The sequence below is a fragment of the Mustela nivalis genome, assembly GCF_964662115.1.
Source record: "Mustela nivalis genome assembly, chromosome: 11".
NCBI classification, from domain to species: domain Eukaryota; kingdom Metazoa; phylum Chordata; class Mammalia; order Carnivora; family Mustelidae; genus Mustela; species Mustela nivalis.
The window spans coordinates 102,017,852-102,043,566 of NC_139030.1; the positions used below are offsets into that span (position 1 = coordinate 102,017,852).

The following is a 25,715-nucleotide window of genomic DNA, read 5'->3' on the forward strand; positions in this document are numbered from 1 at the left end:
TCCGAATGGATTTATCGAAGTGCATGCGTATATTACTAAACTTGGCATTGAGCCGCCCAGTTCGGAGGGAAGGGCTCTCACCTGGGAGTAAGAAGACATAACTCTTCCTAACTCTTACCACTTAACTGACCAGGAACAACCAGAACATCGGTGTTGTTTCTTTTCTTCTCGCGTAAAAGCAGCCTCTGCACAGACGCGACATTCCTCCGCTCCTCTGCCAGGTCTTGCCTTTTCCTGCAGGTACCGAGACCTCCCACTCTCGCCCTACCTGAGCCCGTGGGTGAGGCGGCCTGAGGGGCGGGGCGGGGCGTGTCTGGGGCGGGGCCGCCCTCTTTCCGGGTGTAGTCGCCGCCGGGCCGGGCCACACGGGGGCGCCGCTGGGGCCGCGCTGCTCCACGAGTTGCCGAGCCGCCGAGGAGGCCCTCACTTCCGCGTCGGGCCCCGCGGCGTCCGGCGTCCGTGCGGAGGGCCGGGCGGGCCGCAGGTCAGTCGAGGAGGCCGCCTACCCGGCCCCGCCCGTGCAGAGGACCTGGGCGCCGGGTGGGCCGCGGGCCCGGGAGGCAGCGGGGCGCCCCGAGGAAGGGCCCGGATCGCGCCGATATCACGGGCGACCCGGGCAGCAGGCTCGGCCTTCGGGCCGATTCGGGCCCCCCCAGGCAGCGGGGAGACCCTGGCGGGGTTTTCTGGTGTCCCAGCCCCTCCCCCTCTCGTCCCGCATCGTGGGAGGAGTGCGAAGCCCCCGAGCAGCGTTTCTCAAAGTGGGGTCCGCGGGCGGCCCAGCGACCCCCACCTCAGACTTTCTGATCCCGACTCTGTGCTGTGGCCCGGGAATCTGAATTGACAGCAGGCGTCTCTGAGTTGTTTTGAGGCAGGGGGTCCGCGAGCCGCACTTTGGGGGCAGTTCCACGGAGGGCAGGGCACTTCCGACACAGCCAGTGTTTAAGCGGGTGCATTTGAGGACGGGGCCGGTGACTGGCCCCGAAATGGTGACGGGTGGTTCTCTGCCGTGGGAGAACCGGACTGAGGCAGGGGCGGCTCTGACATCCTCGCGCTCAGGGTGCTGCGTGGTCCTCCTGTCACAGCGAAGCCTGCAGATGGACAGATGCCGAGAGAGTGGAGTGTCCGGGTCAGGGCCTTGCGGATGAGCCGATGCTGAAGTCGGCAGTGTGGGGTGCAGCTGGTCCTGCTGGCCCGGATTGGGGCCGACCCCACCACTTACCCGCGGCGGAGCCCTAGTGTGGACCCTGCTCACCTCCCTCTAGGTCTTTCTCCGGGGTCCTCCTCTGTCCGTAGGGACAGTAATTCCGACCCCGTGGGGCTTTTGTGAATTAGATAATGTCTGCCACGTGGCTCCTGCAGTAACTGAAACCCCCTACGCATTGAGTAAATGGGAATTATTAAGAGTGCTGTAGAGTCTGCCTTCCTAGGGTTTATGCCCCCCTCCCCCCAAGTTAGGGATTAAATAAGTGAGATAAAACGTGTGGGCAGGTACAAAGTATATTTGGTGGACTTCGCACGGATTCTAACTGGGGGTGCGCGGGAAGGTATGCAAGGGGTGTGGTTTGCCTGGGGCTCTCAAGAAGAGATGGATTCCGGGGGGCAGGTGGCCGGGGCGGCGGGAGCCGGTTCCCTCCCAGGCTTCACACGTGGTTCTCCCACTTGGATCTTGGCCCGGTTGCTCCTCCGACTTCCAGGCAGCGAAAGAAGTCACACTGATGAGTGGCGTTGGAAAGCTGGACCGTGGGTCCGTGAGAGTTTCTGTCTACTGACCATGTTTGACGCCCTGTGTTTTTGTCAGACACCAGTGGTCTCCTTTCGCTGATGCCTTAGAGACTGGCCGGACTGGAGCATCTGGGAGAGGATGCTCGCAGTACACCTGAGTTGCCAGGACTGAGCCTCTAGACAGCCGTTTTACAGGTGCTGTGGAATGTGCAGCTTTTTCATCACCGTGTTGTTTCTGGTTCCGGAGAAACCCCGCAGCCATCTGGGGTCATCCATCTCCTGAGAGGATTAGCAAATCAGATCCTTAAAACTTCCCTAAAGCTTCAGCCGCTTTTGACTGGAGAAGCCTCGTGATTTAGAGGTGTTATTTGTTGCTTTCTGGACGGGTCTGGCTACTGGTATACATAAAACTCTGATTTCAGTGGATAAATGACATGTGTTCCTTAGTGACCTAACCTGGGAACTGCAATGACCATTGTTAATACTTTCTGCTCTTACATCTCCTTACATCTCCAGAGCCAATCTCAATCCCTCAGTATTCACCTTAGCATGAAATTTATATCGTTATAGATAATATTTATCACTTACCAAGCACTTGCTCTGAGCTAGAGACTGTCCTGTATGTTCTGTCAGCTTATCTTAGCTTTTTATATGTCCTGTCGGTCCTTCCTCTGATAGTCCTTTGAGGTGGGCACCATCCCTGGGTCCATTTTATAGATGAGGAAACAGCAGAGGGAGATAAGTATTTGTCCCACCCTAGTAAGTGGTAGAGCCTCGTAGCCTAATCCCACGTTACATGCTGACCCTCTGCGGTCGAGACAGCTCCCTCAGACTTACTGTAGCGTATTGTAGCATAAAAAAATATGTGAGTACCAGAGAACATAAGCAAACCTCACCTTTGCTTTATATGTAACATTCAGTGCATTATTTTAATTCTTTACACAGTCATTTCAATAGCTATGATTTGGTTGGTGACAGTTTATCATTTGCAAATGCTCTGAGCCAAAGTTTTCCAGCTTCCCAGCATATCTCGGACTTCTTTAATATTATATAAAGCCCTTCAGTACTGTCAGAGCTGAGGAATTTGAGTCACATTAAAATGTGTTTATTTCATTATCTACTTAGTGCCTTGTAGGACGTGTCAGCAGTGGTTGTTCTTTGTTTTCACAGAGGTGGAACAGGACCGCCCTTACTTTGCAGTTTCTGAAAGCTGTTTGAAGGCAAAAATTCAGGTGTTGCTGGGAGCAATGGAAGGTCACAAGGCAGAAGAAAAGGTGTTAGATATTCTTCGACTGAATGTGGGTGGCTGTATTTACACAGCCAGACGTGAGTCCTTGTGCCGCTTTAAAGACTCGATGCTGGCATCCATGTTCAGTGGTCGTTTTCCTCTAAAAACAGATGAATCGGGTAAATACCTAAAGTCTGTAAGCATGGTCATCAATATTCATTAAAATAGTCTAGTTTGAATTCCCTTTGGTTTTCGTAATTACAATAGAATGTATTCGACCAGTATACTAATTATTGAGACCATTAGGGCCGAATGGCGATTCATTAAATACATGGAGGAATGAAATATGAGTTTCCAGAGTCTGTGACGCTGTCACTACAAGTTGACAAGAAGACGAATGCGTGTAAAGGCCAGCCGTGACCTCATTATGGGAATTGATTGTATTTGGAATGTTGTTCCATCCGTGTAACTCCACGGATGAAGGTGTTGAGGCGTCCTCTGTGTTTTGCAGATTAAAACACCGATTTCTCTGGAGAAGCAGCCATCCCCCCGGTTCGCAGGGCAGTCAGTGGTAGTGTTGAATTAGCATGAAACTTGCCACCTCTAGCTGCGTAGCCTTGTGTGGGCTGACATGTACACACGAGAACATGTCAGTCACCAAGTGGGGGGAGGACTGAACACTGGGGTTCCAGAAGGGACTGTAGAACACAAGGATAGGGATCTGGGCTGCTCTCCCTGCTTGGAGTTCTCTGGTGTTTACTGAACCTACTACTGGTTGTTGAGAAACTTCGGCCACACGAGTAAGGCATTTTGCCCTTCTTCGGTGTTCTGGGGCTCAGAGAACCCACTCTTGCTTTTGTGTCAGAGGAGAGGGAGTGAGGAGTCTTGAGCACAGGGGACTGTTGGTAACTCTGGGTCTTAGGAGAGTGATTTGTCAGCTGGAGGGCAGTTGAATGAATGGGAAACACCAGTGGCTGGTGGCCAGGGCTCGATGGCTACATGGGTAGGAAGATTGTAGATGAAAAGATGGTAAGCAGGGGGTGTGGGTTTTCCCCCCTCCAGGTTTTAGCTTCTTAATCCCTTCTATTCTAAGCTACTCAAGGGAGAAAAGGAATTACTGAGTAACCTTCCATCAACTTTGCTAAATTGTCATAAAATAGTGCCAGCATAGCCTCAGGAGCCCTGGGTTTATAGTGACCCTAGCAGCTGGCTTCGAGCCAAACATGACGCGTTAAGGGCACACCCTCATTAGGGAGGAGCTCCATACGTCCTTCCTGGCTGGGCAGCATTGAGGTTAGGGTAAGTTTACATCTCAGGAGCAGTCTGGGGTCTCCATGGCTTTTAGAGGGCCACAGCAGGAATATGGTCATTGCATCCAAAATCCCAAATGGAGCTTGGGATACATTTTCCTGTACTGTTGGTGAAAATACAGAGAATCACCAAATCTGACTAACCCCATTGAACCGTAGCTACTACGTTTCTCATTGTAGAGGTCTTCAGACTGATTTTAGTTAGACATGTTGAAATTTTATCTATGATCACGTGTATCTATGCAATGATTTTTGAACTGAATGTTTTCTAGGGGCTTGTGTTATTGACCGTGATGGACATCTATTTAAATACCTTTTGGATTATCTTCATGGAGAAGTTCACATTCCCACAGATGAGCACACCCGAGTTGCTCTCCAGGAAGAGGCTGATTACTTTGGCATCCCTTATCCGTACAGCCTGTCTGACCACTTGGCCAATGAAATGGAGACATATTCTTTAAGGTCAAATATAGAACTTAAAAAGGTCTTGGCATTTTCTTAAGTTTTAAAAAATATATATGTGTATATATTTTTACATTTTTATACACAAAGCAATGTGTGTTATTTTGCATAGCTTGTGTTGCCACATAAGCCAAACATGGGAAAGTTTTACTTTTTATAACATTTGAAGACACTTTTCTTAATTACTATTAACTTTTTTTAAGATTTTATTTATTTATTTGACAGACAGAAATCACAAGTAGGCAGAGGCAGGCAAAGAGAGAGGAAGGGAAGCAGACTTCTTGCTGAGCAGAGAGCCTGATGCGGGGCTGATCCCAGGACCCTGGGATCGTGACCTGAGCCGAAGGCAGAGGCTTTAACCCACTGAGCCACCCAGGTGCCCCTATGAATTTCTTTAAGACCAAAATTCTGTGGTCTAGGAAAGTGTATTTTATTGCCACTCAGGGGTTTATGGAGTTTTTCTCTCTCATTGAAGATTTAATATCTTTTTTTTTTAAAGATTTTATTTATTTATTTGACAGAGAGATCTCAAGTAGGCAGAGAGAAAAAAGATTTAATATCTTTTGATGGCTTTTTAAAAGCATTCTGGTCTTTAGGTTCTTTGTAAATTAATAGCAATACTGTAGTATATAACGGTATAGTGGTATTTTATTTACTGAAATGACTTTTTAAAAGAATGGTCATGATGAATAAAAGATTGTATAAGATCTCCTACCTCTTTAGTGTATAAGATCTCCTACCTGATTTAGTGAATTTAGTAACAAACTCCAGTTTGTTACTAAGTTAAAACATCACTTTGATTAATTTACGTTGGGATCAGTAAATCTTTTTTTAAAGATGCTTCTCCTTTAAATCATGTTTTGAAGATCTTTACGTGACTTGAAAAGCATCATTACCTGTTTTGGTCATACAGATAAGTATTATATTGACTTTTAACACCTTGTGGGATCTAAAAGGAAAATACTTTTCCTGGATAATTAATAATAGTGAAAACTGATCTCAACTGGTTTAATTTGGACATCGGCTTAGGAGAGCAAGCTGACGGTACGGTTATTAGGAGTGAGGCATGAAGAGAAAGGTGATTTGGTTCTGGATCGCCTTCAGGAATGTGCATGGTTGCGTGGGTTCTGCTACTGAAGTTACTTAGAAGTTATTGGGTGCTGTTTGCCACATCTGCAGAATGGGGCTAAAACACCTTACTGGAAAGTTGGGGTGGGCTGACATTCATCTTCTGAAGTCTCAACTCCATAGTCTTTTGTTTCTGATTTGTATGCAAAAAGGACATTCACCATGTCAGCCAACACATACTTATCTCCTGTGTCTTAGGTGTATAGAGCCCTGCTCTAGGGACTGCGTGGGACACAAAGAAATACAACATACAGTTAGATAGCAATATTCAATGAAACTGTAAGACATGTGAGGGTCTTATTTTCATTCACTTGAGTCCATAAATATAAACATCTCCTTTGCGTCAGGCACGATTCCAGGCAAAAGCAGACAAAAGTGCCAGTCCTCAGAGCGCTCAGAGGAGCAATGCTGTTTCTCCCTGGGAAAGCTCTTGCCACTCCAATGGGCGAAGCCCTACTGCTCTGTGTCCCCTCACGTGACATCGGCTCACCTGGCCGCACTTACGCCGTGCGCTGATGGCTTGCTGACTGTCTTTTACCTTAGCTATAAATTCAAGGAGGGTTGGGACGCTGTGTCCAGGACCTTAGACGCCACTCACCACATGAGCAGCTTCTTAATATTCAAGTGAATGAATGAATAGGTAGATAAGTACATGGGGTTCATGTATTCCTGTCTTTCAGTGGAGAAGAATAAGTTAATCTGCTTAATTCATGATTGGACTTGGAGTTAAAAATAAGCAGCAACCATGAGGCTCAGTCAGTAGACGGTGAAAGGAAGACCGAGTCAGTGGGGGAGTTGGGTGAATAAAGGGAAAAGAAAAAGGTCTTTTGTCATACGAAGACTTTCAAATTAAAAATAATGTTGGTAGTGAGGCTAAAGGGAGGGGGGGAGGAAAATACATTTTCTTTGTGGGAAAGGATTCGGTAGAGGAAAAGGTCTTGGGTTTTTGGGTGGTGCCTTTTGTGATTTGCCCCACGCTCACCTCAAATTCAACAAAAGCAAGTTTGCTTTTTCACTAGAAGTCCAATGCGCTATCCATTGCGCCACAGAGCCACCTGCAAGTTTGCTTTTTCAAGGCATAAAGACTAGGCTGAAATTTATAATGTTTTTATTTCCCGTATGACCAACTAAAATGCAGCTTTACATGAAACAGAGCACATTCATTTTTACTTTACTCCAGAATTAAATTCAAATTTTTTATATTTTTTTTGCTCCAGGCTCTAACAGACTTTTGTGATTCCTATGGTTTAGTTTGCAATAAGCCAACAGTTTGGGTTCTCCACTATCTTAACACCTCTGGTGCAAGCTGTGAGAGTAGAATCATCGGTGTATATTCCACAAAAACGGACGGAACAGATGCTATTGATAAGCAGCTAGGAGGAAGAATTCACAGCAAAAGCATTTTTAAAAGGTATGTCCAAATTTAAATAGGAAAAGGAACAAAATAAAGTCTTGGTGTCTTGTAAGAGGTGTTACTGAATGGAGTATGTGGTTGACTAGAGGCCATGATCGACACTGGGCAGTGCGCAGCGTGAACCCTGGCTGGCAAGACCAGCTTCACGATGTGCGTGTAGGCCACAGGACAAGCACAGTGGTCTAGTCTATTGCCTCGCAACTGGTAGTGGGCATCACAATCCCCTGAGGCTTTAGAAAAAAGAAAAGAAAGAAAAGCAAAGCCACCTGCTTGCCTGGCGCTCTCCCCCCGGACCATACGTAGTCTAGGAGCAGAAGCACTGTTTAGAAGTCAGCAGGCCCACTGAGTGACCCAGGACTGGCCTCTGCCTTGGTGACCTGTTCTGAGAAATAACAAAGGACTTCCCTGGTCCCTCCCAGCCTTAAAGTTCTATGACTCAAACATGTCAAATTCTTAAGGGTTATTCTCTTAATATTCTTTCTGTAAATTTACTTAACATTGGTCAGTTCACTTAGCAGTCCTGTTTTTTGTTGTTGTTATTTTTTAAATTCTCTGGGTGGCTAGATTGGCTCATGTATTAGTGACTAATGAATGACCCCATGACTTGCTTAAATATGTCATCACTTTCTGAATTCTTTCCAGGATGTTTATATAAGATAAGTGAGCGCTTGGCATAATGCTATGCAAGTTTTAGTCAAAGGCAAATCTTTGAAAATTTTTTAGAAAACTTATTTTTAAAGATTTGTTGATTTGTCTGCACAGTCTATATTGTGGAATTAACAAGTGCTTTACCACAGAAAAGATCAAATGTGGGTTATCATGAATATAGCATATTATACCCATAATATATAATATATAATATATTATCTATATACTTAAGGGAGGGTCACAGAAGAAATGTTATTCAATACCAACATATTTTCCCCCTTAATTAACAAGTACTTGGTGAGTATCTAGTTGTGTGTGTGTGTGTGTGTGTGTGTGTACATACACACATTCATACTTAGGTAGAATGTTTTCATCACCTTTTGCAATATTTCTAGAGAGGCGGGAAATAATGTTCAGTACATTTGGAGCTATTATTCAGTAGCTGAACTGAAGAAAATGATGGATGCCTTTGATGCCTGGGAAGGAAAAGGTATAGTACAATTCTTTTATTTCATGGCAAAAAACAAAGTAAGCTCAAATGCTGCATTTCTCTTTTTGAGAAAGTGTTTCTTTGTGTAGGTCAAGTACGTCTTTGTGTATTTGTCGCCGCGTATTATCATTGATTGAGGCAGTTTACTTAAAAATCTTGAGATCTCTTGGGGTGCCTCGGTGGCTCGGGTGTTTAAGCATCTGACGCTTGGTTTCAGCTCAGGTCCCAATCTCAGGGTCATGAGATGGAGCCTCTAGTTGGGCTCCATGTTTAGCACAGAGTCAGCTTGGGACACTCTCTCTCTTTCCCTTTGCCCTTCCCCCTGCTCTCTCTCTCTCTCTCAAATAAGCAAATCTTTTTTTTTTTTTTTTTAAAGAATTTGTTTATTTATTTATTTGACAGAGAGAGATCACAAGTAGGCAGACAGTCAGGCGGGGGGGGGGGGGGGGGGGAGGAAGCAGGCTCCCTGCTGAGCAGAGAGCCCCATGTGGGACTCGATCCCAGGACCCTGAGGTCATGACCTGAGCCGAAGGCAGAGGCTTAACCCACTGAGCCACGCAGGCGCCCTAGAATAAGTAAATCTTAAAAAAAAAAAACAAAAAAACAAAAAAACCTTAGATTCCCGAATAGCTAGATATTACTAATTGTTTATAATCCAGTAACCTAAAAAATAGTTTATAATTTCAGCATTTGTTAGTTATGCTTATTTAGTTCAATTAAACAACAGTTTATTTCGCACCTACTATGCACCTAGCTTTGTTCCCAGGAAGTGTACATTTAAATAAGCATGCAATATACAATCAAAAGAAAAAAGGAGGGTTGCCTGGCTGGCTCAGTCAGTGGAGTGTGCAACTCCTGATCTTGGGCTTGTGAGTTCCAGCCCCAGGTTGGGTGTAGAGATTACTTAAAAGTAAAATCTTAAAAAAAAAAGAAAAAGGAAAAGTTAAAAAAGGAGAAAATGAAAATAATACCATAGAAGATATCTGAAGAACACTTAAGAAACAATCATCTTTAAATACACACTTTGAAATTTGACCATTTTTACCAATCGCTCATATCATTTGATAATAATAATGCTGTTTAGTATCTGGTGTGACAAGTGGTTTACATTCAGTACCTCTTAGTCTTAAAACAATTCTGGATGCTGTTTACCATTGTACTGATGAGAAAACTGAGTCTCAGGGAGGCCCCGCCACTTGTAAGGATCACAGAGCATTAACTATTCTATGTCTAAGCTTTTTTCTTAATTAACAAGTATGTATTGAATGTCTCTTAGGTGCAAACCCTGTAAGAAGCCCTAAAGTTGGGTCCACAGATAAATAAAACACATCTTGGTCCTCAAATGATCTTAAAAGCTGGTAGAGACAGACATTGCAAGTCACATAAGATGGAATAAAAGGAAAGGAGGAGGAGGCTTTTAAAAACTCTCCCCCCACCTGTTCTCCTTCTGGGTGGGTTGCTAGTACCAACCCTCCTTCCTTTCCTCGACTTTGTCCCCCTCACTTTCCCTTTTTTATTTATTTTTCCTAAATCATACCCCTCAAGCAGATAGAAAAAAAGTGCTATTCTCTTTAAGCTTTTTATTTTGGATTCAATTGACTTTGAGACACTTAGGCTTAAGTTGAGGAACAACGCCCCCCACCCCGTCCCCACCCACTCTGTGTTCTGTGTGTCTCCTGTTGTGGCTCCGGACTGGCCAACGACCCAGGAGCCTTCGGGAGGGCCCTGGCTGGGCTTCTCTCTCCACTGACTCAGGAAGCTGAAGTGGAGAGCTGATATCACTGACTAAGTGTAAGACTGATTTTTAACTTTTTTGAAAGCATGCAATGAGGTATCATTGGTATTTAACACCATTCTGGAAGGCCTGTGGAAAACCATCAGATAGGATACAGAAGTAGGATAAAGAATTATTGGAAGGAAGAAGACACTTAATATTTGGGAACAGTATGTCCTTTAAGAAAACTCAAAGGAATCAACTAAAGGTATTTTAAACCATGAGTTTAGTAGACCAAACTATATAAGTAAACAGAGACCAGCTTATTGGTGATAGATTAGTTAGAAATCACAGCAGAAAAATCCCACTCACAATGGCAATAAACAAAATAACTAGGACTGACCTATCAGGAAATGCTTTTGTGGGAAAAGAAAATGCTTTTGTGGAGTCTTTTGTGAAGAAAACTGCCAAAATATGTTTATCCATCCATCAATTCATCCACCTATTAAAAAAAAAAAAGACAAAGATTATGGTGAGACATACCATGCTTCCGAATGGGAAGTCTATTCAGATAGATTTTATAATATTCATCATAAAGACATCAGTACTTCTCAGATTAAGTTACAGGTTTAACGTAGTTCCTACCAAAATATCAGTGGCATTCTTGGGGAATCTTGAGGAAATGATTCTAAAATTCCTTTGAAAGAATAACTCAGTGAAATAGGAACATTTTGGAGAGTAGAAGTCATTAGAGGAACGAGTCTATCACTGTGTGATAGTAAAAATACTATATAGAGATTTGTAGTAATAAGAACCGTATGTTTCTGGTACAAGAATAGATAGAGAGATCAGAAGTGAACCCCAGTGGAGTTGTAAGAATAAAAATACTATGTGATAAGGAGTATTAAATATCGGTGTAAAAAGATAGATGATTTAATAAGTAATTGAGAAATATGCTTGGGAGAAAACAACCTTAGCCTCATGTCATGTATCAAAATAATCCCAGGTGAATTATGGTTGAAAAATGAAGCTGTAATAAACTATAATGAAACTTAAGCAAATAACTGTTTTCTTAATTGGAAAATAAATCATAAAGACAAAGATGAATAAATTTGATTACATAATATTTAATATATTAACTTTAAAGCAGAAATGTATAAATAAGATTAAAAGGCTAATAAAAACTTAGATAAAAATATTACACTAACTGGACAAAGAATATCCTTAAAATAGAGTGGATTTATTTACATTGATTAGATAGTCAGTTCAACCCCTATTGTAAATAAATGTGCAAAGTTCATGACCACAAAATTTCCAGGAAAGGAGATAAACATGTGGCAAGAGGTTCACACTTGTTATTTATCAATGACATACATATTAAATGAGACTTATTTTTTTATACCAAATTAGAGATCTATGAATTCTTGGCAGGAGTAAAAATTAATATCACTTTATTGGGAAATAATTTATCATTATATATCAATAACATCAAAATTTTTCATATTCTTTGACTCGATAATTCTACTCTTAGGTATCTACCCTAAGGTCATATACAAATGCAGACAAAGGCTTATGAACAGAGTATTCAATGAAGCATTATTCATAACAGAAAAAATAAAAACAATATAAATGTCTATAATAGAGGATTAAATACATATTGGTACATCTGTGGGATATAGTTGAGCTATAGCTATTAAAATTATTTTGAATAATTAAAAAAATAACCATTAACTTTTTTTTTTTTTAAGATTTTATTTGTTTATTTGACAGAGCATACCAGCAGGCAGAGCAGCAGGCAGAGGGAGAGGGAGAAGCTGGCTCCCCACTGAGCAGAGAGCCCGACGCGGGGCTCAATCCCAGGACCCTGGGATCATGACCTGAGCCAAAGGCAGATGCTTAACCGACTGAGCCCCCCAGGCGCCCCTATTTTGAATAAGTTTTTACATACGTGAATGCCCATGATAAAATAAGCTATCACGGAATGATCAAAAGCAGGAAAAAAATTAAATATATAGTATGCTCAATTATGTGCCTATCATATGAATAAGAAAAAGACTGGAATCAGATTCATCAAAGTGTCATGAACCATGGTTTCTAGTTTCAGGATTAGAAGTGATCTTGATTTTTTTTTAAATATATACTTTTCTATATAACCCAAATTCTGTACAAAGGAAGTGAATTACTCTATAGGGAGGAAAAAAAATAAAATTTTTTACATTGTGGTATATCCATATAATGGAATATAAGCAATAAAAAGAAATGATCATTAATGTGTATAGCAACATGGATGAATCTTGAAAGCATCATGCTAAAGAAGCTAGCCATTTATGTGCTGCCCCTGAAGAGGTGGGAGGAGGCACTGGTTGCAGAGGGGTACAAGGGAGATTTTGGGGGTAATAGGAATGTACTATGTCTTCACTGTAGCTTTGTTTCCAAGACTATACATTTGTTGGGGCGCCTGGGTGACTCAGTGGGTTAAGCCACTGCCTTTGGCTCAGGTCCTGATCTCAGGGTCGTAGGATCGAGCCCCGTATCTGCTCTCTGCTCAGTGGGGAGCCTGCTTCTCCCCCACCCACCGCCTGCCTCTCTGCCTACTTGTGATCTCTGTCTGTCAAATAAATAAATAAAATCTTTAAAAACAAACAAACCAAAAAAACAAAACAAAACAAAACTATACATTTGTCAAAACTCACTGAACCAAGTATTTTAAAAGGGTGAATTTTATTTTTATATAAATTATATCTCAATAAACCCGACTTTAAAAAAGTCTTAATGGATGAGATTTGGGAATATTTTTGTAGTGTAAGTAGGTTTGGGAGCATGATGAAGCAGTTCCAGAAAATTATTGTCTTAAAATGAGGTCCATAGGCTTCTGTGAATACTGGATATATCTATTATATATAATAATTTATATGCCCAACTTGCTAAGTTGGTTAATATGTATTACTAAATCTTTAATGATTAAAAAAACAAGACACCAGGGGTGCCTGGGTGGCACAATCAGTTGAGCCTCAGTTGGCACAATCAGTTTGGGCTCAGGGAGGGGTCATGGGATCGAGCCCCACACTGGGCTCCGTACTTCGTGTGGAATCTGCTTGCGATTCTCTTTCTGCCCCTCTCTCTGCCCCTCCTGCTCATGCTCTCCCTCTCTTGCTCTCATAAACAAATCTTTGAAAAAACAAACAAAAAAACAGGACACCATATCCATTCCTGGGACTTCAAAATTACTTTAAAAAAGAAAAGTAAAAAAAAAAGAAAAGTCAATCACTTTTTTCCCTAATGTCATTTTTAAAGTCTTTTTAAAATGCATCTTTATATTTTTTTTGGTGATTCTTTTTTAAAAATTGAGGTGAAATTCTCATAACATAAAATCAAAGCATATACTTCAGTGGCATTTACTATGTCTACAATGTTGTATGACCACCATCTCCATCTAGTTGCAAATCATTTTCATCACCCCAAAAGGAAAGGCAGTACCTGTAAGCAGTTCCTCCCCATTCTCTTCTGTCTTCAGCCTCTGGCCGCCACCGGTCTGTTTTCTGTGTCAGTGCATTTGCCTATTCTGGATATTTCCTGTAATTGAGATTGTACACTATGTGACCTTTTGTGTTTGTCTTTTTTCACTCAGCATAATGTTTTTGAGGTTCATAAAAATACATTTCCAACTTGCATTCAGAAACCTAACCAGATTGAAAAATTAAAATTTGACCACAGTCTTGACCCAACACATTAACTCTGATTATTCTTGTTTGAAAAGCTGCTTGTAAGGTAGTGATAGCTCATATTTTTATAGTGGTTGCCTCTTATAGAGTGGTTCACAAAATATACCTGATTTGATGATTACTGCAACCCAATGAGGTAGATACGGCGGCAGTTAGAACCCTCACTGTCCAATCTTTACATGACTTCAATGCTATGATTTATAAAATAAAGGCACCTAATGTCCCTTAAGTGTTCAGGTGCCAGTACATATACTAAGCATTTTGCATTTATTTACTCATTTAATCATCACAACCAAACTATGAAGTATGTGCCATTGTTGTCATTTCACAGATGAGAAAATTTAGGCACAGAAAAGTTAAGTAACTTTCCCAAGGTCGCACGGTCAGTGAGTGACAGACGTGGCATTGAGACCAAGGCAGTCTTGGCCCCAGAGCCCGCGCCTTTAACAGCGCACACCCTCCTGTGCAGGACCCGTATGACCACCTGCAGAACATCACTGGCAGAGCTGGGGCCGGTGGCCGGCCATCCCTAGACCTGAGCTGGGCTGCTGTTGCCTTGGCTCTTCTCGGGGACACTTCCGGTGTACACCTACCTTCTTCAGACGAGAGGCCTGAATTTCAAACTCTTTCTGCCTAGTCTTACACAAAACTGTGCTGCTGAACCTTTTGCAGGGAACAATGGCTCTCTTAATTATGCCTTTTTGTTTTCTAGGTGTTAGCTACTGGCGGGTGCCTCATGAGCTCATAGAATGTTGGACTCTGGAAGAGCGGCCCTTGCTTGGAAGCCTCCGCCACATGGCCCCCATTCGAAAGAGGTTATCTGTGCTCTCTTGATACTGTTTTTCACTTTATGAATTTGAACCTGTATTTTTACTGCTTTTACTGGGGAAACGAATAATGGTTCTTGACCTTATCAAACTTACTAATCACCGAGCTAAGTGCTTTGCCTTACCATCAAAATATAAATCATGATAAATTCAAAATTATCAAAACTATCTAAACATTGGAAATAATTCTCTAACACTGACTTACAGTATGCCCTTTTTGGGAGAGTGTGCTTTTAAGAATACTGGTGGATACAGTAAGAATGCTGTGGTATTTTTTGCTATAAAAGGGAAATCCTAGGCTTTATTGGCAGTAGTCAAAAACTTATTTATTGACTTAATATTTGAAATCTTCTGACTAACTCTGAATTCCTTTCTCCTTCCTGTTACCACAAATAGCATTTTAATTTAATGGTATTTCTTTCTTTTTTTTTTTTTTTAAAGATTTTATTTATTTGACAGAGAGATCACTAGTAGGCAGAGAGGCAGGCAGAGAGAGAGAGGAGGAAGCAGGCTCCCTGCTGAGCAGAGAGCCCGATGTGGGACTCGATCCCAGGACCCTGAGATCATGACCTGAGCTGAAGGCAGAGGCTTTAACCCATTGAGCCACCCAGGCACCCAATGTAATGGTATTTCTTACAATTCTATGAAATTATTAGCATTAACTTCGCTCCACATCTCTGCCTTTCACTTTAAATACATTTATTTATTTATTTTTGTTTTTTAAAGATTTTATTTATTTAACAGAGAGAAATCACTAGTAGGCAGATAGGCAGGCAGAGAGAGAGAGGAAGGGAAGCAGGCCCTCTGCTGCTGAGCAGAGAGCCCGATGTCGGACTCGATCCCAGGACCCTGAGATCATGACCTGAGCCGAAGCAACGGCTTAACCCACTGAGCCACCCAGGCGCCCCTTTAAATACAGTTAAAATCATATTTTTCACTGGGTATTATTCATGGTTTTCAGATGTTCTGATTTCTTAGTCATCTGTTCTAGAATTTGATTCAGTGCCCCTGTAGGATCTCTGATTGTTTTCTTTTTTCTTCTTACTCTTTGGATCTTCCACAGAAATGCAGAGAAGTTTATTCAGTTTTTAGTAGTTCATTGTCTCTTGTTAAATGATCTTTTTTCTTAAAGACTCTCCTTTTTATTATTGTTTATTTTTCTTTGTGGGCTTACAGTTAGCAAATATTGTTTGGGTCTAGAGCAGTGGTTCTCAAAGGGAGGCACTTTTGTCCCATAGGGCGTATTCGGCAATATTCAGAGACACAGTGGGGTGGGAGATGCTACTGAGACCTAGTAAGTGAGGCCAGGGACACTGCTAAACAGCTCAGAACGCACTGGGCAGCACCAACAACCAAAATTTATTCAGCCATAAATGGCAATAATGCTAAGGTTGAGAAAACGTGGTCAAGAATCTAGTGGAAGTTGTGGACAGAAAAAAACAAGCAGGAGTGGTTTTATGGAGATTCTCCTCTGTTTGTCTTATCTCTGGCTTATTAAGCATGGTTTTTGATTCATGGATAAGGTAATGATATTGATGACTTAGAAGCAACTGTGAGGTCCCAAAGAATGACTTGATGCACTTAACAAAATTTAGTTATGTTTAGTAGTTTTAGGGTTGAATATGTTTGTATTCTCTACTTCATGTCAGTGTTCAGATCACCGTGCCATTATGATCCAATTTCCAGGATCAAAATTCATTTATTTGCCTCTGACAATGCACCAGTGCTGATAAGAGGGAGAAGGCTAGGGGAATGGCCATTACACTTCCTGTTCAGGAGATGATCTTCGTGCAATGAAACTGATGCAAACAGTAGAAGGAACAGGCAGGGTTTCGACGGTGGTTGTTTCACAGTTTTAAGGTCATTTTAGACAATATTCCCTCTGATTATTCCTACATTTTAGTAATGTGGTATATCGCATTGACTGGCTTACAGATGTTGAACCATCCTCGCGTTCCTGGAATAAATCCTGCTTGTCTTGGTGAACGATCCTTTTAATGTATTGTTGAATATGGTTTGCTAATATTTTGTTGAGTATTATTGCATTTATGTTCACCAGGGATATTGGCCTGTAGTTTTCTTTTCTTGTGGCATTCTTGTCTGGTTTTTGTATCAGGGTTCTCCTTGCTTCATAAGAAGAATTTGGGAGAGTTCCCTCATCTTCTGTTATTTGGAAACGTTTGAGAAGGATTGGTATTAAATCTTCAAATGTTTGGTAGAATTTACCAGTGAAACCATCTGGTCCTGGACTTTTGTTTGTTGGGCGTATTTTTGTTTTGTTTTGTTTTTGTTTTTAAATAAGCTCCAGGCCCTATGTGGGGCTTGAACTCATGTCCCCAAGATCAGGAGTCACATGCTCCACTGACTGAGCCAGCCAGGTGCCCTGGTTGCTTTTTGATTACTAATTCAATCTCTTTACTAGTAGTTGGTCTGTTCATATTGTCAATTTCATCATAAGTCAGTCTTGGTAGGTTGTATGTTTCTAGGAATTTTTAAAAATTTATTTATTTACTTATTTCCTTTTTAAAAAAATACTGTAGTATAGTTGACATACAATGTTATATTAGTTTCAGGTGTAAAATAGTGAATCAACAATTCTATGCATTATGCATTGCTCACCATGCTAAGTCTCTTTACTATCTGTCACCATACAATATTATATAATATTATTGACAGTATTCCCTTAGGCTATACTTTTCATCCCCATGACTTATTTATAACTAGAAGCTTGTACCTCTTAATCACTTAGGAATTTATCTATCTCTTCTAGGTTGTCCAATTTTGGGGTATGTAATTATTCATAGGAAGTTCTTATGATCCTTTGTATCTCCATGGTATCAGTTGTAACATCTGCTCATTTCTGATTTTATTTATGTGAGTCCTTTCTCTTTTTTCTTGGTGAGTCTAGCTAAAGGTTGGTCAATTTTGTTTATCTTTTTAAAGAACCAGCTCTTAGTTTCATTGATCTTTTCTATTGTCTTTATAGTCTCTATTTCATTTACTTCTGCTCTAATCTTTATTTCCTTTCTTCTACTAATAATGTGTAGTTGTCACTCAGCTATTCTTTAGGATTTTATTTTTTAAGGGGAAATTGTTCTGTATATAGATGTAAACTCAGTGTATCCATGGGAGGAGGTAAATTCAAGATTTTACAACATCACTATTGTGAACTGAAACAAATGTCTCATTAGGTTTTGATATCATATCAAAAATCATGTGATCATCTCAATAGATACAGAAAAAGCACTTGACAAAATTCAACAACAGTTTATGATAAAAACAACAAAGTGGGAATAGAGGGACTGTACATCAACATAATAAAGGCCGTATATGACAAGGCCACAGCTAGCAACATAATCAATGGTGAAAGGCTGAGAGCTTTTCCTTTAAGGTCAGGAATAAGACAAGGATGCCCACTCTTGCCACTTTTATTCAACATGGTACTGGAAGTCCTAGCCAGAGCATCTAGGCAAGAAAAAGAAATAAAGGGCATCCAAATTAGAAAGGAAGAAGTAAAACTGCACTATTTGGAGTTGGCATATTATACATAGAAAACGTTAAAACCATCAGTACAATTAGAGAAAACAAAAAAATTCAGTAAATTTGCAGGTTACAAAATTAATACACAAAAATCTTTATTTCTATACACTAATGATGAATTATCAGAAAGATTCATTAAGAAAAAAATCCCATATGCAATTGCACCAAAAAGAATAAAATATCTAGAAATAAATTTAACCAAGGAGGTGAAAGACCTGTTTATTGAAATCTATAAGATATTAAAGAAATGAAAGAAACTGAAGAAAGCATAAATAAATGGAAAGATATTCTGTTCTCATGGATTGGAAGAATACCGTAAAAATGTCCATACTACCCAAAGCAATCTACAGATTCAGTGCAATCCCTATCAAAATTCCAATGGCATTTTTTTTTTTTATGGAAATAGAACAAACAGTCCTCAGATTTGTATGGAACCACAAAACATACCGAATAGCCAAAGCAATCCTGAGAAAGAAGATTTGACAAAGCTGGAAACCTCATGGTCCCTGATTTCAAATTAACATAGTCCTCCCCTCCCCCCTTTTCCACAGGGGATACGATCCAAGACCCCCAGTAGATGCCTGAAACCACGGGTAGTACCGAACTGTATATGTACTATGTTTTTTCCTATATGTACATACCTGTGATAAAGTTTAGTTTATAAATTAGGCACAGGATTAATAATAATAGCTAAAAAATTCAACAGTTATAACAAGATACTGTAATAAATGTTATCTGAATGGGGTCTCTTTAAATATCTTACTGTACATCACCCTTCTGGTGATGATGTGAGATGATAAAATGCGTATTGATGAGATGACGTGAGGGACACAGACATAGCGTTAGGCGAGTAGTCATAGTATGAATGACATTGTGACATGGTGTTAGGCTAGTACTGACATTCTGATTGTAGTCAGAAGGAGGATCATCTGCTTCCATACCGTGGTTGACTGTGGGTAATTTAAACTGCAGAAACTGCAGAAAGGGCAGACTACTGTATATTACAGAACTATACTAATTAAAACAGTATGGTACTGGCATAAAACCAGACACATAGATCAGAGGAACAGAATAGAAAGCCCAGAAATAAAGATACCTATAAAGAACAGTCTCTTTAGTACATGGTGTTGGGAACATTGGACATCCACATGCAAAAGAATGAAACTGGATCACTATCTTGCACTATACACAAAAATTAACTCAAATAGATTAAAGACTTGAACATAAGATATGAAGTCATTAAACTCTTAGAAGAAAAACAGAGGTAGTAAGTAACTTGACACAGACCTGGGGAATGATTTTTTTTTGTATCTGACACCAAAAGCAAAAATAACAAAGGTAAAAGTAAACAAGTGGGACTACTACCAAACTAAAAAACTTCTGCACAGCAAAGGAAACTATCAAAATCAAAAGACTATCTGCTGAATGGGAGAAATATTTGCAAATCATAGATCTATAAGGAACTCATACAACTCAATAGCAAAAAAAAAAAAAAAAAAAAAAGATTAAAAAATGAGCAGAAAATCTGAATATTTTTCCAAAGAAGACATACAGATTGCTGAGAGGTACATGAAAAGATGCTCAACATCAGTAATCATCAGGGAAATGCAAATCAAAACCACAATGAGATACCACCTCAGATCTGTTAGGATGGCTATTACCCAAAAGAAGGCGATAACAAATGTTGGCACGGATGTGGAGAGAAGGGACCCCTTGTGCACTGACGGTGGGCATGTAAACTGGTGCAGCCACTATGGAAAATAGTATGGAGGTTCTTCAAAAAATTAAAGGTAGAACTACCATATGATCCAGCAATTTCACTTCTGGGTATTTATCCGAAGAAAGTGCAAAGAGTAACTTGAAAAGATACATGCATCCCTATGTTCATTGCAATATTGTTTACAACATGGAAAAACCCAAATGTCAATTGATGGCTGGAAAAAGATGTGGTGTGTGTGTATATAAGTGTTACACACACATACAGTGGGATATTATTCACCCATAAAAAAGAATGAAATCTTGCCATTTGTGACAACCTGGATGGACCTTGAGGGCAGTAAGTGAAATAAGTCAAAGAAAATACTGTGTGATCTAATATGTGGACCCTCCCCCCACCAATTAATTCTAAGCTGATGGATACAAAGATCAGTGGTTGCCAAAGGCAAGGGCTTGGGGAGGAAAGAAATGGGTAAACTAGGGTGGGTTGTTTTGTTTAAATAAATAGAATTTTTAAAAAATTAAATAAAACACTGCTCTGCCTTCAGACTTTTTATAATGAATGACAGACTCAATTCAGGTATCTCTGAAGGTTTGTCCAGTACCTCTCAAATTCAAAAAGCATCCAAGTGTACCAAGGCTTTGATCATTCTAGCAGCTCCCCAAATGCATTTCAAAAAATGCTAATTTTACTGGATGCCAAAGGTTGCATTACAGAATTACTGGGAAATACGGATACAACAAAGTTGTACAGTTAACAAAGTTCAACAGTTGCTTTTAGACCTCAGGAACTTTGTTAGAATGTAAAGTTTCAAGAGGAGAGTAAAATATGCAGTAGCATTTCTAAGGAGTTTATTGGACTGTGAAAGTCAACTTCCTCAGTAACTCTCTTAAAAAACTGTTGTTCTGAGGAAACAGAACAACTTGGGATCATCCTGGTAATCCTCCGGACCGCTTGAGGATTCTTAGGAACCAAGTGATGTAATTTTAGTGTAACATAGTAAATTTCAAGTTGTCCTTCTTATTAACATTATGGTGATTTTAAAGAGCGTGTTTTCGAGTAGATACAATCTCATGTAAGCTTGGTGGTTTATGTGTTGACCTTGGAGGGGGAGGAGATGAGGCAGGCTGATGCCTCCGAACCTCTTGACTCCAATTCTTGAGGAAAACGATTTTGGCCCTGAAGACAGAACTTCGGAGACGCGTCCCCGGGTCACCCAGCCCTGTAGACGCTGACCAGGACATGCTTCTGTGTTCACAGGCGGCTGACGGCGTGCAGTGACGAGGAAGACGAAGGTGTGAACTGTAAGGCTGGTCCCAAGCCGGTCAGATTCCTGGGCCCTTCCACCAGCACCCAAATTAAAGTCAAGAACTCGGCGTCGGTGCGGGTGTCCCCGGCCGCCGCCCCCCAGTCTGCAGGCGGGAAGGCAGCGCCGCCGAACGCTCGGTCCCCGTCCCGGGCGGGCGCTGCGCTGCGGGGGCAGCCCCAGGCTCCTCGTGGGGCCGGGAGCGCGGAGAACGGAGCCGCGCACCCGCCTCCCGCCAAGGTCCTGCTCTCCGACCAGAAGGCCACGCCGCCCCGCGTGATCAAACTGAGGCGGACTCCACTGCGCGCCGCCGGGCCGCCCCCGCCCGCCGCCGCAGAAGCCAGGCCGGCGGAGAAGCCCGCGCCGGCCCCGGAAGCCCCCGGCGCGCACGCGCAGACTGAAAATGGGCGGGGCCAGGCTGATTGACGGAAGCAGCCCGCTCACCTCCCGGAGTGTCCGAGCGTGCGCGGCTCTGCCGTGGCGCTGTTTCGTGGTGCAGGAGGGCTGGAAACCCGGGTTTCTCTTTAGGATCATTACGGGAAAAACGAATGTGTCAAGTAGGCATGGAAGAGGGAGACTTTAAGTGGTTGGGCCTATCTTGTCTCAACTTGGAAATGGTTGTCTACTGACGGTTTGAATTTCAGGTTTTTGATTTTTTTTTTTTTTTTTTTTGATGGTTCATTGGTCTTAAGGCAACGGAGCAGTACAGTAAAATCATCACTACAGAAGTGCACTTTGTTGCTGAATGATTATAGATTTTAGGCACTTTTGTAATGTTACTCATTGCTGCCCAGGGCCGAATGGGGTTAGATATTCCCGTCTGGTAAAATAGGGGGACATTAGTGTTTCCCTGTGCTGTGTCACAGCCAAGAGATGTGAGAGAAAATTCAGACCCAGGTGAGCTCCCTGCAGGTTTCTTTCAGTCTCAGAAGGCTTTATGAAAAGAAATGACGAGGGGGGGAAATAGTAATTTAAGGTCACACTTTGACTCTGACTCAATTGAACTATTTTCTTTTCCTAGATTTTTTTTTTTCTTACCCTTTTTTGCTAGCAGATTTATTTATACATCATAAGATGTCTTTGGATGAGAACTATGTAACATGTCTTCAGAATAAATTGTTAAATATATTTTATTTTAATTTGAACAGTGAAATTCTGAAAGTACTTTGAAAAGGAAGTTAAGCATTAACTTTTAACTAAAGTTACTACTTGTTTCTCAGGAATGACCAATGAGGAGTCATTCTGATTATACAATATGGTTTTTATGCATAAAATTCCCACTTACCTTGAACTTAATATTTTTAAACAGAATATTTTGATTAATCCTCTATTTTTTCACAACTATTCAGTTGTATGTGTCTGCTCTTACATTTAAGTTTTATAATTGGATCCCACATTTCTACCTTCAGTAAGCAGTATGCCTTCAGTGTATTAAAAATAAGTTCATAAAGCAGGGTACTTTTTACTCTGTGCTTATCATTGTACTTGCATTACTTTGAAAGGTAGAGTAAATATACTCAAAGCATTACTTTTTACAAAATAAATTAAAACTTTTCCATAAAAAGTAACATTTTCCATGACTGTGCTTATTTTTAAGCCCTAGAGCCCTTTGGGAGTCTGAGAGGTGGTTTGTTTAATGCTTTATCTATTTCTGGTTACAAAATTGCTTTCTTGTCTAGATAATATATGAAATAATTAAACCGATTTTGGATGGCTAGCCAGATACCAACAGCCTTTTAAAATAGGTGTTTTATTTGGCTAGAAAAAAGCAAATATTCAACTGATGGTTCATGAGTGACATTTCCCTATAGAATATAAAAAATATTTAGTCACCTTGAAAAATACTATTGTAAAGAATCCAAGCATTCTGAATATCAAAGATCACAGTGAATTTGGGAAACTTCCATTTCAGACTTTGCTAGTATTGCTGGATCTAGAGCATTTTGAATTGCTGATTCACATAAGAATATTTTATACCCGTAGACTTGCTTGGTGCAGGGTTGCCACAAAACCTTCAATCTGTAAGAAGTGCACCACCTATACAGCACAATAAAGCAAAGTGCAATTAAATGAGGTGTGCCTGTGCTCCTGGGTGATTCTGCGAGCAGCCTGCCCTTCTTTGCCGCTAACAGTTTAATGGAAATCGATTTAGCACAACGTTATAAGCAGTTTTTGGAATAGCTACCAGGCCGTGGTGCCGCTGAGGTAGAAAGGAACAAGTGGCCCCTTTTGGGTATCAGGAGTCAAAATCAAATTCCGAATGCTCAAGTAACTTGAACATTAGTTGAAGTGGTTCCCTGGGGATTAGGAATTTTTGCATGAAAACATTTCTCAAGATTCTGCAGATACAAAGGAATAACTCATCATAGCCCATTGTTCTTCCTGGAAAATGAGAAGTAAGAAATGGGAGAGTATGCTTTATAAATAACGGTTCAGTGTCATTACTTTGAGAATATAGTTTTGTGCTGTTCTGGGGTCAGAGGACACAATAGAAAATTTTAGTGGTGAGTAAAGGATATTTAGTTACTGCTCATTTCAAAAAAAGACATTTGACTATGATGCCCTTATAGGTCATCTTTGTTGAAAACTGGTTTGGCCTGATTAAAATTGGTTAGTTATATCAGAGAGCCTAAGGCTGACAATTTATGTTTCATATTTGTAAATAGTAAGTTTTTGGTTCACTATTGCCTTACACTACAGTTTTAGAAAGTATTTTCATATCTTCTATTTGATTGTGTTCATTTTGTTTGTTAGTCGCAGAACAACAACATAATGAAGGTCGCCTTTCCCAGTTCCTTCAAGACCAAGAAAAAAATGAGGTGGAACAAACTAAAGGCTGTACGATAGTGACACCCCTACACCCAACCTCACCCCCACGTTTTAGGCCCATAATCTGATAACCACAGACTAACACAACATCACCGACCAAAGGAAATGGTAGATGGAGGAAGGAGACTAAAAACGTGAACTTGTTTAATATTTAAAGTTTTTGAGCAGGAAAGTATTAATATTGTATTTGGATTACATGTCTGTTACACTTTGTTGCCTCTCTGTGTGCAATACCTGGTACATGGTAGTCCTTCCGCCAATTTTTTTTTAAGATTTTATTTATTTATTTGATAAATAAATAAAGAAAGGGAACACTAGCAGGGGGAGTGAGAGAAGGAGAAGCAGGCTTCCCGCTGAGCAGGGAGCCTGATGTGGGGCTCATCCCAGGACCTGGGGATCATGACTTGAGCCAAGGGCAGATGCTCAAGGACTGAGCCACCCAGGCGCCCCCTTCAGTAAATTTTTGAACAGTTAAAGCAATCCCCAGCTCTCTCTCCCCCATATGTATTTTTAAAAACATGTCTGGTAGCAATCTTCTGGAGCTGTGGAAACTGATTTCCGACCTTGCAGAGTATATCCTGTCAGAACAGAAGAAGTGGTAGTGGAAGTTCCTTCGTAGGGTGATTATTGCTAATGACCAAAATTATCGTCAGGAATGACCAGAACAATTATAGGACTTGTCAAGTTGTTTAAAGTAATCCAGAGCCACGGATCACCAGATCTCAGGGAGGTCCATGCCAGTGCTGTCTGACTTCTGAGAAAGGAAAAGTCTGGCCTCTGTCCTCCGGCTTCATTGTTTCTGCTAGAATTGCTGATGCAATTTCTTTTTCATTCACAGACTTAATCCTATTCAAGTGCTAACACTGAAAAAATTGTTGACTCACTTCCCAGTCTGTGGTTAAATATAGTATAATTATCCAGCTAGTCCTGGATTTTTTTTTTTTTTTTTTTTTTTTTTTTTTTTGGACAGAGAGAAATCACAAGTAGATGGAGAGGCAGGCAGAGAGAGAGAGAGAGGGGGAAGCAGGCTCCCTGCCGAGCAGAGAGCCCGATGTGGGACTCGATCCCAGGACCCCGAGATCATGACCTGAGCCGAAGGCAGAGGCTTACCTCACTGAGCCACCCAGGCGCCCTAGTCCTGGATTTTTAAAGAAGGAATTAACATGCAAGCATATTTGACTTTACCTGAGAATGTTCATAGAACATTTTTGACCTAAATAACATTTTGAGGGGCGCCTGGGTGGCTCAGTGGGTTAAAGCCTCTGCCTTCGGCTCAGGTCATGATCCCAGGGTCCTGGGATCGAGCCCCACATTGGGCTCCCTGCTCAGCGGGGAGCCTGCCTCCTCCTCTCTCTCTGCCTGCCTCTCTGCCTACTTGTGATCTCTCTCTGTAAAATAAATAAATAAAATCTTAAAAAAAAATAACATTTTGAATGTGCACGAATACTTGTGGTAGTAAATTGTGGATGGAATATTAGAGGATGCTAATATTTGTATAAATATGAGGTTACCTCAGAACGGGTCGCCTTCTACCTGCAATTCCTTTGGATAGCTTCAGTCTTTATCTGGTAGGATGTTGGTTAGAGACAAAGTGGAAAGTACAAAGTTGATAAAATGAAGGGAAAGAACTTCTACTATAGCAAATGGAAAGTGTTTTC

General features: G+C 41.1%; 1 protein-coding gene across 3 annotated transcripts; it reads left to right on the forward strand.

Annotated features, from left to right (window-relative positions):
* Positions 1-349: 349 nt before the first annotated feature.
* On the forward strand, positions 350-22,796 carry KCTD18 (potassium channel tetramerization domain containing 18). 3 transcript variants are annotated; one of them, XM_082690297.1, is made up of 8 exons: positions 437-484; positions 1,695-1,917; positions 2,893-3,129; positions 4,533-4,744; positions 7,068-7,261; positions 8,308-8,402; positions 14,551-14,653; positions 21,183-22,796. In XM_082690297.1, the coding sequence occupies exons 3-8, from the start codon at positions 2,970-2,972 to the stop codon at positions 21,652-21,654; spliced, it is 1,236 nt and encodes a 411-aa protein (XP_082546423.1). In that variant the 5' UTR covers positions 437-484; positions 1,695-1,917; positions 2,893-2,969; the 3' UTR covers positions 21,655-22,796. The 3 variants fall into 3 exon arrangements, with proteins under 3 accessions (XP_082546421.1, XP_082546423.1, XP_082546422.1); XM_082690295.1 differs by lacking the exon at positions 1,695-1,917 and having other exon boundaries at positions 350-484; XM_082690296.1 differs by lacking the exon at positions 437-484 and having other exon boundaries at positions 1,023-1,744.
* Positions 22,797-25,715: the final 2,919 nt, after the last annotated feature.